This window comes from Archocentrus centrarchus, chromosome 14 (genome assembly GCF_007364275.1).
Source record: "Archocentrus centrarchus isolate MPI-CPG fArcCen1 chromosome 14, fArcCen1, whole genome shotgun sequence".
In the NCBI taxonomy this organism is placed as follows: Eukaryota; Metazoa; Chordata; class Actinopteri; order Cichliformes; family Cichlidae; genus Archocentrus; species Archocentrus centrarchus.
Window position 1 is genome coordinate 3,821,060 of NC_044359.1, and position 18,405 is coordinate 3,839,464.

The following is an 18,405-nucleotide window of genomic DNA, read 5'->3' on the forward strand; positions in this document are numbered from 1 at the left end:
TCAGTCTGATTAACTGGATATCAGTTATCAGCTTCATATTGATAAAAACAAGAAGTGCAGTAGATAAATTTAAGTCACTGAGAAATCTTTCACATATTCTCTGTCGGAGGCAAAGATGATTACATGCAAACATATACAGAGTCACAGGTAGTTGTTGGCCGGGACCAGGAGGACAGCTGGGGTGTGATGAGTGTCTGAGTAGGGCATCAAAGAGGCTTTCCATTCAGCTCCCTCCTTAAAACACACTGAATGATGGGCATGTCTGGGAGCAAAAGAGTCCTCGCTGCAGCAGCTCCAAAGCAGAACTAATAAGATGGATCGGAAAGTTTTATTTTTAACAGAAATGTTGTTTAGTCCTCTGATGGCTCTGTTGGTATTTTATCTTTCTTATCTACAGAAAACCAACCTGCACCAAGAGGAGGAGAGGATAGACTGAATATACCTGCTCCTTGAGGTGCCTCGTGCTGGGGGTGCAACAGATTATAGAGATGAGTAGATGGAAGTGGAGCTCTCAGCAGCAGGTTAATGGTGCAGTCACAGGACCCATGAGGAGTAAAAGAGGGTTTTTTTCTCTCTAAATACTTCCCATAGACCGTGAACCCTCTGGAACAGTAGAGAGGCCAAGAGGAAGCTGAGGAGGCTGGTGGCTCAGACCATGGGAGCCTGGACACAGTGCTCACAGTGGTTTCCAGAGATGACAAGCATGAGGTAGAGGAGAGTTCTACCAAGCTGTCAGGTTCCCCTGATGTTCCTTTGGGGAACCACCAGCATCGTGATTGGGCTTGGAGGACCGGAATGGTCTCCTGAGAGGAGGATGAGGGAACCTTCGAGCCTCCATCTTGACACTCTCTCTCTCTCAGATGATCATGGATCGAAATACTCAGAGAAATGAGTGACTCTAAAGAGGAGACTTCATCTCTAGAAGCTAACTCATCTTTTAACTGATCATTTAGATCATACAAGAATAAATACTGGAGAGCTTAAATGTGGAAATTAACTTAGAACTCAGCTGTGGTATGGGGTCCATGCTGCAGATTTAACAAAGCTTTAACTGCATTTTTCTTCAGCAGGGGGCACTCAAGGACCCTCTTAAACAGGAAGTCTAGTTCCTGCATCCACAAATCCGCTGTGATCCGAGTCATTTCAATTTTGTTGAGATGGTGAACATGAGGGTCCTTGAGGACATTGTCATACTTGCCTGATGATCGGTGTGTAACTTTGCAAAAACAATGTTGGACTCTGCAGTTTTCTCTGGGCCCCTCCCCAATCAGACCAGGAGTGACATGTTTATCATGTTCTCCTTGAATCGCTGGCTGTCTGAGTGGTGTCCAAAAAACAACGTGGGCTTCATAGATAACTGGCAAAGTTTCTGGGGAAAACCTGGTCTTGTTAGGAGAGACGGCATCCATCCCACTTTGGATGGAGCAGCTCTCATTTCTAGAAATCTGGCCAAATTTATTAACCCTCCTAAAACCTGACTACCCAGGGTTGAGACCAGGAAGCAGAGTTGCAGTCTTACACGCCTCTCTGCAGCTTCTCTCCTCCTGCCATCCCCCCAAAACCCCATCCCCATAGTCGGTGCCTGCTCCCAGACCACCAAAAAACAAAACTAAAATCAGCAAAAAAACTATTTAAGCATAAAAATACAAAAACAAATAATAATACAGCTTCATCAACTGCACCAAAGAATAAAACAATTAAATGTGGATTATTAAACATTAGGTCTCTCTCTTCCAAGTCCCTGTTAGTAAATGCTTTAATAATCAATTCAGTTCAATTCAATTTTATTTATATATCACCAAATCACAACAAACAGTTGCCTCAAGGTGCTTTATATTGCAGGTAAAGACCCTACAATAATACAGAGAAAACACAACAGTCAAATCGACCCCCTATGAGCAGCACTTGGTGACAGTGGGAAGGAAAAACTCCCTTTTAACAGGAAGAAACCTCCATAGAACCAGGCTCAGGGAGGGGGGGTCATCTGCTGAGGGGGGAGAGCCAGAGATTAATAATAACTAATGATTGACACGAATGATGATAGAGCAAAAATATAAACAGAGTAAAAAAGGTGACTAAAAATAAAAAGTGCATTATGAAGATTCCTTCAGATGTTTGAAGGAATCTTGTGCACATTGTGTAATTTTTAATTCACATTTCTAATTTTCTGTTTTAGTGAGTTTCTTTCGTTCTTCATATCTCGTTCAGGTCTTCTTTTAGAACTACATTTCACAGCTATTAAAAATATTTTAGTTTCATATTAATAACAGTGAATGATACAGTATGAATTACTATATTAAATCAGATATCCAACTCAGTGTCTTCTACAGTAACTTCATTAACAATGAAATTATAAACTTTATTGACTGATTGATGATTTAGTGAAAAGTAAACAACACATAATCACAATATCGGTGCACAGGACTCCTTTGATCATGTTAATGTGAGTTGGATGCTGCTGAGTGATTGATTGTCAATGTGTAGCACATGCCTGCTTCTTCAGTTTAGCAACAGTAGTAAAATGGACTCCAGCTCCAACTGCTGCTCCAACTGCAAGACCCAGTCCAGCTCCCACTACAGCTCCCACCGGACCAGCTACAGCTCCAACAATAGCTCCAATAGCAACCTCAGTGGCAACTGCAGTACCAACTCCAGCAGCAGCTCCAGCAGCAGCTCCTACACCCAGGCCAGCAGCAGCTGTAGCAACACCAGCCAGAAACCCCTGAACAAACCTGTTGGCTCTCTCTGCTCTGTATCTCGCTTCTTTGTTTGTCATCTCTGGTTTTTCTTTCTGCAGGCGTTCCATCTCTTTCATTATGACTTTCTCTGCCTTTTCAAACGTGTTATTGGTGAAGTATCTTCCTCCATTTCTCTGAACCATGGCGTTGATCTTCTCCAGCAGTTCTTTGACCTGAGCGGGATCCCTGTCTCTGTTTCTAAAAACATGATAACCTCCACCACACTGACTAACCAGGTCACGAAGAGCTGGAGTTTTAATAATGCATTCTTCTATGGAGACCACCAGATCATCTACGTGCGTGAATAACACCATGGTGTAACGAGCTGCATTTTCTCCAAACACCAGCTGAAGGATTTTCACTGTTTCTTGTTCTTTAGCTGAGAAACTGTTTGGCTGGATCACAACCAGGAACACGTGAGGACCAGGAGCAGCAAAGCAGATGCATCTGTTGATCTCTGTGTTCACCTGCGCCAAGGTGAACTCAGTGTGAAACAGGCCTGGAGTATCAACTACAGCCAGGGTTTGAAAATCAAACTGAGCTATCTCCTTCTGACACTCTGATGTCACTGAGGGAGGAGGTGGTGAACATGAAGATGTTTTAAAGACTTTTCCTCCGAGCATGGTGTTTCCTGATGCACTCTTCCCAACTCCAGTTTTCCCAGTAACAACAATCCTGAAGTCTTCTTCTTCTCTCGCTGCTCTCTCAGCCTCTTCTAACATGTCATTGGTGTAGCAGTTTCCTCCGTTTCTCTGAACCATTTCATTGATCTTCTCCAGCAGCTCTCTGACCTGAAAGGGCTCCTTGTCTCTGTTGTTAAAAACATGATATCCTCCTTTACACTGATGGATAAAATAACTAAGAGCTTGATTTTCACGTATGAAATTTTCTATGGTGTTTCCTCCACACAGCTCATCTCCACGGGTGAACAAGGCCATCGTGTAATCTGCTAAGCTGACTCCAAACATCTGCTGAAGGATCCTCACGGTGTCTCGTTCTTCATTTGTGAATCTGCCCACCGGGATCACAAGCAGGAACACATGAGGACCAGGAGCGGCAAAGCAGATGGACCTGGTGATCTCTGCCATCATCTCCTCGTCAGTGTTGACGTTATCAAACAGACCTGGAGTATCAACCACAGTCAGGTTTTGACCTTCAAACTCTCCAGTTTCCTTCTGACACTCTGAAGTTACAGAGCTAGGAGATAGTGTTGATCTAAAAGCATCCTTTCTTCCTAAGATGGTGTTTCCTGAAGCACTCTTTCCAGCTCCAGTTTTTCCAAGAAGCACCATCCTGAGATCTGGATCCACTGATCTCTCTGGCTCTGCTGAAGAATATTACATAATTTTAGTTATAATGGTGTAAAGAACACATTTTATTATTTCATTTCTCTAAGATTCAGTTCTATTCAATACAATTTATACAGCATCAAATCACAACAGTCGACTCAAGGTGCTTTATATTGTAGGTAAAGACCCTACAATAATTACAGTGAAAACCCAACAGTCTAAACGACCCCCTATGAGCAGCACTTGGTGACAGTGGGAAGGAAAAACTCCCTTTAAACAGGAAGAAACCTCCAGCAGAACCAGGCTCAGGGAGGGGGGGTCATCTGCTGAGGGGGGAGGGGGGGGGGGGGGGGGGGAGGGGGAGACAGGACAAAAGACACACTGTGGAAGAGAGCCAGAGATTAATATCAATTAATGATTACCGTATTTTCCGGAGTATAAGTCGCACTTTTTTTCATAGTTTGGCTGGGGGTGCGACCTATACTCCGGAGCGACGTATATGTGACATTTATAACACATGAACCAAAATACTCCAGCCACTTGACATCTCCGTGAACTGCAGCTTTAAGGCAGTCTTGCGTAACCTGTGGGCGCAGTGGATGATGGATGGAGAGCACAGCTTAACAGCAACTGGGAGAATGCGCCACCCAACTTTCCTGGAAGTCATTGGATGGATCAAGAAAACATGGGCTTCAGTGACAAACCATCCTGTTGGGATTCAGAAAGGCTGGAATAATTGGAACTGCAGCTGACGACGAGTCTGACTAACGTGACACAGAAGAGGAAGCGGCGCTTCGTCTACGGAGTGTACGGAATTGTTTAGAAGTGACACCGAGGATGAAGAATTCAATGGATTGATGGTTTGGTTAACTTGTTAGTATGTTCTTTATGCTATGGTTATCTGAATAACTTAATGTTACGTTAACATACCGAACACGTGTTCGTTGTGCGTCATGTAGCTGAATGTGCTACGTTAGCATAACGTAGGCGTAACCGTGTTTGTCCTGTTCTTTAATCCATTATTATTTTAAATTGCCGTTCAAGATGGAATTTCTGCTCTGAGTCTCGGATTCTATCAACCCCCCCCCCCCCAAAAAAGTGCGACTTATAGTCCAGTGCGACCTATATATGTTTTTTTCTTCTTTATTATGCATTTTTTGGCTGGTGCGACCTATACTCCGGAGCGACGTATAGTCCGAAAAATACAGTAAATGTAGAGTGGAGTATAAACAAAGTAAATAAGGTGAATGAAAAGAAACAGTGCATCATGGGAACCCCCCAACAGCCTAGGCCTATAGCAGCATAACTAAGGGAGGGTTCAGGGTCACCTGATCCAGCCCTAACTATAAGCTTTATCATAAAGGAAAGTTTTAAGCCTAATCTTGAAATAGAGAGGGTGTCTGTCTCCTGAATCCAAGCTGGGAGCTGGTTCCACAGAAGAGGCGCCTGAAAGCTGAAGGCTCTGCCTCCCATTCTACTCTTAAGTATCCTAGGAACCACAAGTAAGCCAGCAGTCTGAGAGCGAAGTGCTCTGTTGGGGTGATATGGGACTATGAGGTCTTTGAGATAAGATGGGGCCTGATTATTCAAGACCTTATAGGTGAGGAGAAGGATTTTAAATTCTATTCTAGATTTAACAGGGAGCCAATGAAGAGAAGCCAATATGGGAGAAATCTGCTCTCTCTTTCTAGTCCCTGTCAGTACTCTAGCTGCAGCATTTTGGATCAGCTGAAGGCTTTTCAGGAAGCTTTTAGGACAACCTGATAATAATGAATTACAATAGTCCAGCCTAGAAGTAATAAATGCATGAAGGATGTTTCTAATTTTAGAAATATTGCACAAATATAAAAAAGCGGTCCTACATATTTGTTTAATATGTGCACTGAAGGACATATCCTGGTCAAAAATGACTCCAAGATTTCTCACAGTGTTACTGGAGGCCAAAGTAATGCCATCCAGAGTAAGTATCTGGTTTGACACCATGTTTCCAAGATTTGTGGGGCCGAGTACAAGAACTTCAGTTTGATCTGAATTTAGAAAGCTGGGCTTCACTGCTCAGGCAGCAGCCCCACGACCGAGCCCCGAATAAGCAGAAGAAAATGGATGGATGTTTGTATTGTTTTATTATCATTTTAAACTTTTTTTTTTGGACACAGTGGCTTTATTGACAGTGTAGATATGACAGGAAAGCAGGAGAGGAGATGGTGGAGGACATGCAGGAAGGACTGACAGGCCAGGACTCAAACCTGCGCTGCCTACTTTCAGCCTTGCAGCAAGCATGGTTGCCTGCTCCACCCCGGTGCCCGTCACTTTAGATTTGAATTTTTATTGAGATGCGTGTCATGATTTGTAGTGCAACAAGCACCGTCTACAATGTGCCACACATTTTTGGTCTTTGTGATGTTATTTTCTCCCATTTTAATGACACATAAACATCATTTGCAGTAACATGTTTTCATATATTTAACAAATTTAAGTTTTTTCTTCTTTGTTTGGAGTATAATGTGCAGTGTTCATAATGTGCATTAAAAAAGCTACGTTAATGAATTCATGTGAAAACCGAGGACCGGATCATTCTCTATTCTAAATTACACCTTTAAGATAAACGGGATTCTTCAATTTTTTTAGATCTCCAGCCTCTATTTGGAACATCATACCCTTCCATATTTTCTCTAAATTTGGTGGTTTGAATTTCTTTCTGGTTTGTAATTTTGAAAAACTCACAATCAAACTCTCTGATTTTCACCATCAGGCCTTTTTTTATCATGGCTGCTCATATACAAGCACAACTTCTCTCCTCATCGATATTTCATATGGAATAATAAGGACATTTTATATAAGAAGAAAACTTTATTCTTGGATACCTGGTTTAGTCACAACATTAGCTCAATTGTTTAAAAGTGTTGGCACATTACTGAGTTATGAGGAATTTCTCTCTAAATGTAATATTCCCATCTCTTCCGGAGAATATGCAAAAGTTTTTGGTGCTATTTTAACTAAGATTTGCATGTTATTCAAACATAGGATAGACTCACTTATCACTAATCTCTGACTCTTACCCCATACATTCTCCTGTTGGAAAAATATGTCTTATTATTCCTGTTTGTAACAATAATAAGGCAATTAGATCCCTGTTTCAGAAGGAGGTGGCTTCTATTCCTGCTGCTGTGTCATATTGGAATGGCTTTCGGGTTAATATATCTTGGAAATTTACCTGGTTGCTCTCAAATTACTTTCTTCTCACTAACAAGGTAACAGAAGTGTCCTTTAAACTCTTACACAGGACTTACCCTGCTAAAGACTACCTAAAGAAATTCAGCTGTAACATTATTGTAAACTGTACATTCTGTGAGCTTTTCCCAGAGTCTATCACTCATTTGTTCTGGAAGTGTCCTCACGCTAAAGAATTTTGGCAACATTTTTGTAACTATGTGGACTCAAAAATATCAGCAAGCTTTCAGCTGTATTGGGAACATGTCCTGTTTGGGTTTCAACAAAGTGGCAAGACCAGTCCAAAGGTTTTCTTTATCAATTTGTTAATTATTAAAGCTAAATTTCACATACGCAAATGCATAATTTTGAGAAGAAAGCCAACTTTCTCTGTTTTTTTTTTTTTGTTTGAACTTAAACATTACTTACAATCAGAAATTCAACTAATCAAAAAGCAGAAACAACAATATGGACTTATTACCAACTTGGGATTGTGGACAAGCTGCTGTCCTAAAGTTTTATTTTGCCTATTTTTACATTATTTATTTATTTAGTGCTCTGGAAATAGTTGCACACAAAAACGCCCGAGGCCTTTCCTGCATTTTAATGTGAAGAGCTGTATTTAACTTTATTATTTACTATATGTTTACACAAGCTTTGAAAATGTACAATATATTTGCAATTTAATTGTAAAAATAATTCATTAAACATGTTTGTGATTGTTACAATAAAAAAAAAAAACTAACTTTTTTTCTACTTGGATTTTATGTTTTTATGTGATTATAATAATAATGCATTAGTCTTATATAGCGCTTTTCTAGACACTCAAAAACACTTTACAATTTCATGCACACCTCAATCATACCTGGTGGTGGTAAGCTACTAATGTAGCCACAGCTGCCCTGGGTCAGTCACCACATTCACACTTAGGCAATGTGGGTTAAGTGTCTTGCCCTGGGACACAATGACGCTCAGACGGGGACTCGAACCAGCAACCCTCCAGTTGCAAAGTGAGCACCTGCCCACTGCGCCACTGCCATCCTCTAAGTCCAATGTGTTAATACAGTATGTCAAAATGAAAGAATAACTATACAGTCACACACACACACAAGTTGGTGTAAACCGTTTCTAACTGTAAAGCTAAAAATAAAATTAGTCAAAAATGGCCAAATATACCCCAGACCCCAGAGGGTTAAGCTGGTCATGGGGAATGATCGAGAGGCGTTTTGTAAAGTGTGCAGAAAAAATATAATTTTGACCTGGAACGGTGTGACAGTGATGAAATCACACCGAACATCCACCGTTCACCAGCAGCAGATTCGTGTGTGGGGAGCAGATCCCCGTTTTGTTTTTTGGTGCTACACAAAGCACCGCAACTGCAACCTCAAGGTCAGCTATGGGCACAAGTATCACTGTCACACCTCAGCAGCAAACCAGTATTCCAAGATTTTATTGGAAAATAAATCATCAGCTTGTGAAACTTGAATTTCATTGCATTTTGTTTATATTCTTAAAAAACACATTTCCTGAGTCTTCTTGAAATGCATTTGGAATATTAATGTGTATGAGGTCTTAGTCAAGACAAAGTCACAGTTACACCTTCAAGTAAGTGGGATAAGGTTTTGTCTTTGGTGAGAGATGGGCGATCATCTTACTGGCTTAGTGCTCATTCAGTCTGATCACGTTTATCTTCCACAGGAGGAAGCTCTGTGGTGAAGTCTGCTTCACCGCAGACTTTTAAAGAATCACTCAGCCTTTTGCTATTTTCACTCTGTATCTTTTCTGTTTACATGTTAATAGCACAGCTGTGAGTCTTTTGTTATGGAGGAAAAAAAGCATTCATTTATTTGAAGAGCACTATTATTTAAATATGTCAGTGGTTTATTTTTGAGCAATTTCTCATGTACATCTACAGCTGAATGTTAAGTGTCTGTGTGACATTTGGGACACGTAGCTTTGACTCAGAGGTGCCTTTTTGTTCAGACCTCTGGGAAGAAAAATATCAAGCTATATTTCATATATCGCCATTCAGGTAAAAAATATAGATATATTATTTTGGTCCATATTCCCCAGCCCTAGTATTTCTAAACATATTTAGGGTGTTTTTTCTTTACTTTTTGACAACGGGTTTACCAAAAGCAGCCATCTCATGCCACGAAATGAACACTAAAAACCCTCAACATAGCTCTGAGTTATGCACTATGAATGAGAATGATGTGCCTTCTCACCTCAAACCTCTGTATAAAACCAGCTCACATGGTATCAAGCCAGGCTGGAGTGACTGTAGGAGAGCTTCATGCAGAAGCGCTCTTAAACCACGGGCTGATTCGGGTAAACATATACACACGGCCCTTTGTTTGAGTATAAAAACATGCAAATGCAAATTTTAAATATGCTTTAAGATTTATAAAGAGAAATGAAAACACTATGAGGTCTGACTCTCTTGCAAGAAAGTTAAAAAATAATAATGTCAAGGACTTTTGGAAAGAAATTAAGAAAATAAATAATTGTAAAAGATCACTTCCAGCTACTATGTGTCAGTGATTAAAAGAAATTACTAAGTTATGGCAGGAGCGCTACACTGAGCTGTTTAATTGTGTCAAAAGTAGCGCTTTTGTGGTGGGTGACATACATATTAATGAGAATGTGATTGTCTCCCCTCAAGAAATACATAATGCAGTCATGACATTGAAAGACAATAAGGCACGTGGTATGATAACATTTGTACTGAGCAAAAATGCAAGTAGAAAACTGTCCACTACTTTCTGTGTGTTTCACTGGCCATCTCCAAAGATGTTATTCCTCTCACCTACAGCCTCGATTGCAACTACATGCAAATAATCAATTATGCAAATTAGGTGATGACGTCATACATCGACTTCTAGCGACTTTTAGGACAGCCAATAGCAACTTTCCTTACTGAAGAATTGGCAACAGTGCGATCCTGTGACTATGTGCACCGCAAACAGGCTGGGCCGGGCTGGCCTGCTGGGTGAGCTCCTTAGCCCTGCATGGATGCCGGCCCGCTTGCCCCACTTTTGCTTCCTGTCTCGCCCGCCCCCCCCGCGCTGCCTGCTGCTCCGGCTTGGTGCGGGGCAGCTCCCCCGGTACATCAGACGGAGGTGGATTGTAGTTTAAACTGTCCCGCCGGTTGTAAGTGATGTACAGGGCGAAGGGAAAAGCGAAACACTAGAAAGAATAAGTAACTAATAAATAAATAAATAAATAACAGCAACTACGGCGGCCGCGCGCACCTCCATCTTTATCAGATCAGCGTTTTTGTTTCTTTAGCTCTGCAAACAGATGAAACGTGTGTGCGGCATCTTAACAAACACGCGGGTCACACACTTCTTATTTATTGAATTAAAGCACCTGCTGTCTGTTTGGCTGCAGCGTTCCCTGCTGACCCGCCTCTCAGCTGTCTGCAGATGTTCGTTAACCGTATTAAAGTTCTCCCCCAGCTGTGGGGGCCAAACACGGACCATCACAAACCACCAAACCTTTCAGCTGACACACAGAAACGTGTCTGAATGTTCTTACCAAGCTGCTGATAGCTGCTCGACATGTTTCCTTTTACAGGCGGTGATGCTGCTCCTGCTTCTAACGATTACTTTCATTATTGTGCAACAGCACTGTTTACTCTTCCTGTAGTCCCCTCCCTTCAAACCAGCCCCATACAGATAAGCCCTGCCAGCTTTGTTGAGTGCAGCCTGTTCAGGTAAGTGTCTGTAAAGGTGAGCTGTGGAGGGGTTCAGCTCTCTGTTAAAGACTGTGTGAACTGTGCAACAGGTTTGTGAAATGATGAAGAATCAGTGATTCCATCATAATCACGGAAGTTTGTGCACACACAGAGCAGCTGCATGCTGGTGGATGCTGGTGGAGGTGGAAGTCACTGCATGGACCATCAGCAGTGAACACAGCTCGTCACTGCATCCACGCAGGCAGCTCGGACTCTGCAAAGACCCAACAGAGAAACAACACCAGAGGGCGGTGCAACCACAGGTAACCAATCAGGACGCGGCCCTGACTCTATTCAGGGACACCAGCACAGCTGCTTTGCATAACTCAGAGCTGAAACACCTTCTTTCCTCTCACTGACTAATACAAATCACAAAGAACCAGCCAATCACTGGAGCCTTTTTACAGCGGCATCAGACATTAGAATGAAGCATAAAATCAGATGCAGGTACTCAGCACACTGACACAGAATGAACCAAGACCCTCAGAATGAGACAAGCAACCAGATCTTCCAGCAGGTATCAGCTTCTGGGTCGACTGGACAAAGGGGGCTCGTACACGGACCGCTCAGCTCTCTCTCCACTACACTGTGCACTGCACCAGTCCAACCAGTCAGCCCACCACCAACATGGATAAGCACCCAGTGGGGAAACTAACACCCTCCAATCAGAAACAAGCCATTGCGTTAATGTTGTTTGTTTGCTGGAAGATTTCTGTCACACCTGCTCAGCAGGTAAGCAGTGTGCAACACTGAGACCCTCCTTCATCGTCGTCCTTCCTCCTGCTGCTGCTCACAGTCGGTGCTCATCTTTTTATTCCCACGTGAACGTCAGGATGTTTTATTCTGACGGCACTGATGCGCTTTTATTGAACCTCTGCTGCTTCTCTTCTCTGCAGGGATCAGAATCACATCACTCACTCCAACATTTAAATACTCAGTGTGGCGCCCACTTCCACAGGACATGATCATATCTGATGTTCATTAGGAGGAACAGTTCAGAGGTGCACTGAGAATCTGTCGGAGGTTCGTCTGAACATTCACGATAAACTGAAGCTGCTCGGAGAGTTCGGCTCATTTTAAACTGTCTGTTTATCCAACAGTCCAAAACTTATTCCCAGTTACTGTGGATAATTTATGCTTATACTGAGTTTTCTAAACTTCTGACAGTTTTTGTCTGATGTTATTATGATTAAATGTCGCCCTCATGTGTCCAGATTCATGTATTACAGTCCTAATATCAGGAGAGAATCCTGTATTTATGTTTATGTATTTTATGTTGAATAATGAATAAACTGCGTTTTTAAAAAAATTGTTTGAAATGTTTTTAACGGTTTTGTAACTCTTCCCATTTTAAATAATAGAAAAGTGATAAATAGAAACATAATGACAGCATTTCAAACTGCAGGCTGTGATATGATGGCGTCCCATGAGCCTCAGCACCTCTCATCTTTGAAATCTGCCTTCATTCCAGCTCAGCTGCATCGTTCCTGTAAATGTGATGAAGCAACCTCTGGAGGAGGAAGCTGACTTCAAGAGGCTTTTCTGTACGCTGGTCATAATCTACATGTAAAAGGCCACCGTGATGCCACCCAGTGGGTCACGAAGTCACATGTGGAGTCTTTAGCTTTGGGCTGCTGCCGGGGTCGTGAAGCTGGATGTGAAGAGGGAGGGTGTGGTCTGAGGTTTAACTGAGCGACGTGACCCTGAAGAGAACCATCAGACTGATGGAAGCACTTCTGCTTCGTTTGACCTTTGACTGCAGGTCAGAGTTTATCCAGCAGCTGATGATGATGATAGTGATGATGTAGCAGAGTGTGGTTGTATTAATAATGTGTGCCCAGTTTATTCACACATTAATGGTTAACATTAATTTTTCCCTGTTAGCTGGTTCCATCAGTTTGGAGCAGCTTCATATCTGAAACAAACGTAGCTGTAAATGTTTCTGCAGTTATGATGAAACTGAATGAGTTTAAAGGCCAGAACAATGATAAATTTCATTTTAACATCAATATATTAATATAACTGTGAAGTTCCTGTTGAGCATCAGGACTCTGGTTTAAGTCCCAGCAGGACCAGTTTGACCAGTTGAACCCTGAGGCTGCAGCTTCATGTTTCATCTGTAACTTTGTTCTTTGATTATTAAACATGTGACAAACATGAGTTTTTATAGAGGTTTATTAAACTGTTTTCTATCATTGAATCTTTATATTTCTATAAACATTCACGGCTGTGTGTGTCCTCAGACTCACACAGTCACACACACACTGGTTAAAATGGTGGGAGAAGGTGAAGCAGCAGCAGCAGCGCGGTGACGTCTGAAGGCTCAGAGCTCATCAGTGTGATGCAGCTTCACAGCTCTCACTGCTTCTTCCTGCAGTTTGTTTCAGACTCACAGTGTTCCTGCCATCAGGAAGGTGAGTGCAGACAAATGAGCGGGACGATTATGAGCACGGTGTGAGACAAACACACAAACATGACTTTATGTAACACTTTATAGCAGCAGGTTCATCAGCAGACAGAATGGATACAAATGACCTTTCAAGGCTTTCTGACAGTTTGTGAGCCCTCACAGACTCACACCCACATAAACACACACTGACATACTGACACACTGTTTCTCTGAAGCTAAAGCTTCAGTTTGACCTTTAACTGTTCACTCGTGTCTTTGACTGCTTTGTTCTGTTTCCCTCTGTGAGGCATTGAAGCCTCAGCAGACCTGAGGAGGAACAAACTGAGCTCAGTGCTGCAGACAGTCCTAACCGTTAGTGATGAAGAAGAAGTGCATGACTTAAATGTGCAGTGATATCACACACCTGATGACTCTAAAACAGCCACTTCCTGCATGTGTTACCTGACACCAGGTTCACCCCACCCACATCGTTCTCTCCTGTGTACTCTTACCTGTAAGGTGAGAAGAAGGCTGCTGCTCTGACCTCAGAGGTCTTCTCTGGCCTCTCCTGTCTGCCCACAGCAGCCACGGTAACATTAACACTCAGTCAGAACCTGAAACCTGCATCTGTTAAAGTGAAAACATCTAATGCAACCAAAAGAATATGTCAGTGTCACTCGCCCACTGAGCGAGATTAGATCAAACTTTATGACTCCACTTCATGACACCTGGACTGCTCTCACCTGTAATATCCTGTCATATTATTCTTTAATTTTGGAATATTGGAATTGAACCCGTTGCACTTTGATCACTTTATTTTTACTCATTCATCTTTTTTATAGAGAGAGTGTATGTTTTCTGTCTTTCATATTTATATTTTAATCGACCATCTGCAACAAAATTATTCCCCTTGAAATTAATAAAAATATTCCCGTGCCTGACTTCCTGTCCCAGAATCTGAAGCTTGGTCTCCGATCTGCAGTGGACCATGACATCAGATCAGCTGTCTCAGATCCACAGCTGAGGAGGAAAAACACCATAATGGGGAAAGAAAGCTGAGGTACAGCTGAGCTGACAGGACCTCACAGTGGAAATGAGACCTGAGGGATCATCACTGAACGCTCACAGGCTTAATCGTTCCCTCCTTTGATGCCATTAAAACAGCTGAAATAAACAGCTTTAACTTATTTTCATCTTTCAGCTGAACACACACAGAGTCTGAAACAGTCCAGAGAGTCAGGCGGTTTTACCTGCGGGAGAGCAGCAGCAGAGCACATGGAAACCTGCTGCACCTTCAAAATGACTGGCAGAGCGCCTCCACCCTCCTCCCACTGTGTGATACGCAGAAATAGACCCCTGACAAACAACAACTGACTGTCAGACACAACACTTCACCCGGCCATGGGACTTCAGGACCACTCTGGTGCTGGCTGTGGACCGTCCTCCCAGTGCTAACACCTAGGACACCCAATGAGCCACACACAGAACATCCACACAGTTTGTAGATGCTGGAGGTTTGAATCCTGCAAACTAAAAAAAAAAACAGTTCTGTCCAAATTCCCCCACTATGTTCCAACCAGGAGAGCCAACACAGTGGATTTGATGTACACAAACAATGAAACTGCCTACAAAGCAGCCCCTCGCCCCACCCTGGAGACTCGGATCACATTTCTGTTGTGCTTTTCCAGCACAAAGACGGGTACTGAGGGTACAGGAAGGGTACAGTCAGACTGAAGGAATGATCAGAGGATGCAAACACAGAACTTTAGGACTGTTTTGCAAGTGCAAATTAATAATGCAACAAGTGAAGGTCAGAGTGAAGGTCACCAAAAATATTCAACTCACTGATTCACACCAGAGGAGGAAGAGTGCTCAGTCTGAGCTGATCACCTGTGCACCCTGATGCAGGCTTTTGAACTGATGCTGATAAGTAGATGAAGTGGAGCTCTTCCTCTGCATCTATCATTTGTAGATCTACTGTGCATGTGCATGTTTACCAGTTGGTTTCCATGTAGAACCACTTATTGCATTTTAGAACCTCTTTGATGGAGCTTGTATGATGAACTGATGAAATCCTCGTTATCTGGGAAACGTCCTCGAGCCATGTTGTCCAGGACAGTTCACTCTGGAGCTGAAAGACGAGGTGAAACTGGAATACAATAACAGATTTGTTGAAATAATTTTACACAAAGAGCTCTCACTCCCAAAAGATCTCTCCCATGATGCTAATGCTAACTTGGCCACAGGTCTCTTACATGACATGGTTAGCAGATATCCTGAGGCTGTAAATCACTGCAGGAGACTTTAACCATGCTGATTTAAACACTGTGTTACCTAAGTTCCATCAGCATGGTAGATGCCCTGGTATTTTTACCAGCAATTTTAACCAGTCCCTGAGTCAGGCTGCTGTCCCTCCCTACTGAAGTCCTCCATTATCATCCCCATTCCCAAGAAGAACACGAAGTACGTTTGGCTGCACTTTGTGGACCCCAGCTCGGCATTTAACACCATCCTTCTTGGCCTGGGGATACTACGCTCCACCCGTCTTTGGATCAAGGACTGGCTTGATCCAAAGACGGGCTCTTCACAGGGCTGTGTGCTGAGTGCACTACTCTTCACCCTCTACAAAAGACTTGTGTGTGTGTGTGTGTGTGCTACCCCCCACCCCCCCCCCCCCCCCCCCCCCCCCCCCCACACACACACACACACACACACACATGCCAGCCACTGCATTATACAGTTTGAGCACAATTAAGACAAATGTGATGGTAGTAGACTTTAGGAGGACAACAAATGTCCTCCAACCTGTTCATCGAGGGGGATGAAGTGGAGCTGGTCTCAGATTTTAGGTTCCTGGGAGTCCATTTTGAGGACACCACCAACATTGTCAAAAAGGCCCAACTGCATTTCTTGAGGGTTCTCAGGAGCAACTATCCGACCCAATATCTGCTGGTGTCCTTCTACCTTTGCTCTGTAGAGAGCATCTTGACCTACTGTCTTTGAGAGTGGTTTAACAGCTGCAGACAGAAAACCTCTCCAGTGAGTCATCAACCTGCCTGCTGCCAGAGGAGGGCGCAGAACATCCTCCGGGACCCCTCCCACCCTGGACACTCTTTGTTTCAGCCACTGCCATCAGGCAGACGCTTCAGGACAATTAAGGCCAGAACAACCGGACTGAGAAAAAGCTTTTGTGCCAGAGCCATCATTGAACTGAACTCTGTGCTGTCCAATGGAAAGTGATGTGGGTGTGTATGTGTGTGTTAGTGTTTATCAAGGCTGGTGTCCTTTAATTTAAATTTTATAATCATGTATTGTATTTTTATTATTATTTGCCACTCATACATTTATTATTTATTGTCCTGAGGCACCTGGAAGGACTGCATTTTAAATTTCATTGTGCAAGTTTTGTGCACAATGACAATAAAGATTCTATTCTAAATAGATATTTTCTTACAGTTGTCACAATCTGTTACAACACACCACCCTACTGACTGGGTTTTCAAGCTACTGCTTTGAAAAGTGAATAAACTGTTGAACAGGAGCCGTATCAGTGTGTGTGTGTGTGTGTGTGTGGTGACCTCACCCATGTGTTTCAGGGGCGGGACTCATTTCCGGTTCCCGCCCTTTGACTTCACACACCCTGAAGCAGTGAGCTCACCTGTTCCTGATCTCGTGTACTGCCACTACATGAAGTGGTCAGTAGTTGCTGGACGGCAGGATGAATATGTTAGTTTAAATGAATCAACACTCCTGAGTCACAGTAACTGTCAGAATGCTCGAAGCACAGGTCGAGGAGGAGGAGTAGCAGCAATCTTCAATTCCAGCTTATTAATTGTCCATCCTAATTGGGAAACTCAAAAACCTCTTTTATCTGTTATTATCTATCGTCCACCTGGTCCTTACTCAGAGTTTCTGTCTGATTTCTCAGACTTTTTATCTGATTTAGTGCTCAGTTCAGATAAAATAATTATAGTGGGTGATTTTAACATCCATGTAGATGCTGAAAACGACAGCCTCAACACTGCATTTAATCTATTAATAATTAATTATTAAATTCAGTTGGCTGTCAAGGAGCCCTGTGATGCCCTGGTCCAGATCTGTGAGGAGATCCTCCAGGACATCTTCCATCATCTCATTAGGAGTTGTGAGGCATGCATACAAGCATGTGGGGGCCACACAAACTACTGAAAACCATTTAGAGTTGCTGCAGTGAAATTTCAGCAGAATCTTCCAGTCTGCTGCATCATTTTCACTTTGATTTTCAGGGTGTTTGACTTCAGCCTCTGTAGGCTGATCATTTTAATTGTAATAGGCCTAGGCTGCTGGGGGGTTCCCATGATGTTTCTTTTAATTCACGTCTTTTCAGTTTGTTTATACCCCACTCTGCATTTAATCATGAGTTATTATTAATCTCTGTCTCTCCCCCACAGCATGTTTTGTGTCCTGTCCACAGCAGATGACCCCCCCCCCCCCCACCCCCCCTTCCCTGAGCCTGGTTCTGCTGGAGGTTTTCTTCCTGTTAAAAAGGAGTTTTTCCTTCCCACTGTTGCTCCCAGCATGTATGTGGGAACAACAGCACGATTGCATTTAACCATCAGTAATTATTAAACTCTGTCTGAGGATTTTATTTGTAGCAGTATTTTTAATAAGTATTTCAACAAAGACAAACATCTGGACAGAGTTCGGAGTCTCTGTGTCTGTATGAGCTTTATTGCTCTTATAGAGAATAAATGTCCAGATGTTGATTCCTGCTGTTCTTCAGGCTGTAGTAACTTCATACAGCTGCTACAGACTGTGTGGACCAAAACAATCCAAATAAAGTGTCTATTAGAGTGATCAGGTGTGAGCCCATGTTCTTAGAGTCAAAATCATTTCAGCCTCTGACAGCAGGCTTGTCTGCCTAAGCCACTCGACACTGATCCCATATCTGTGATTGATCAGCTGCATCATTAACCTTGCCTATAAAAACACTTTAACCTCTCAGGTCAGGAGTTTTGTGAGCCACTGAAATACTGAGCAGTAAAAGTCAGACACAGATGT

The 18,405-nt window shown here is 42.8% G+C and overlaps 1 protein-coding gene across 2 annotated transcripts; it reads right to left on the minus strand.

Annotated features, from left to right (window-relative positions):
• Window positions 1–2,129: 2,129 nt before the first annotated feature.
• On the minus strand, window positions 2,130–10,843 carry LOC115792369 (GTPase IMAP family member 8-like). Of its 2 annotated transcripts, none has more exons than XM_030746878.1 (2): window positions 10,778–10,843; window positions 2,130–4,065 (listed from the first exon to the last, which is right to left on the minus strand). In XM_030746878.1, exons 1-2 carry the CDS (start codon window positions 10,800–10,802, stop codon window positions 2,474–2,476), a joined length of 1,617 nt encoding a protein of 538 aa, XP_030602738.1. In that variant the 5' UTR covers window positions 10,803–10,843; the 3' UTR covers window positions 2,130–2,473. The 2 variants fall into 2 exon arrangements, with proteins under 2 accessions (XP_030602738.1, XP_030602739.1); XM_030746879.1 differs by having other exon boundaries at window positions 2,130–4,062; window positions 10,778–10,839.
• Between the last annotated feature and the right edge of the window lie 7,562 nt (window positions 10,844–18,405).

Bases quoted from the DNA above. Each gene is read 5' to 3' on its own strand.
- LOC115792369 (XM_030746878.1), bottom strand. From the start codon at position 10,802: ATGTCGAGCAGCTATCAGCAGCTTG. The intron at 4,066-10,777 runs GTAAGAACATTC...AATATTCTTCAG, and splicing joins GAGCAGCTATCAGCAGCTTG to CAGAGCCAGAGAGATCAGTG.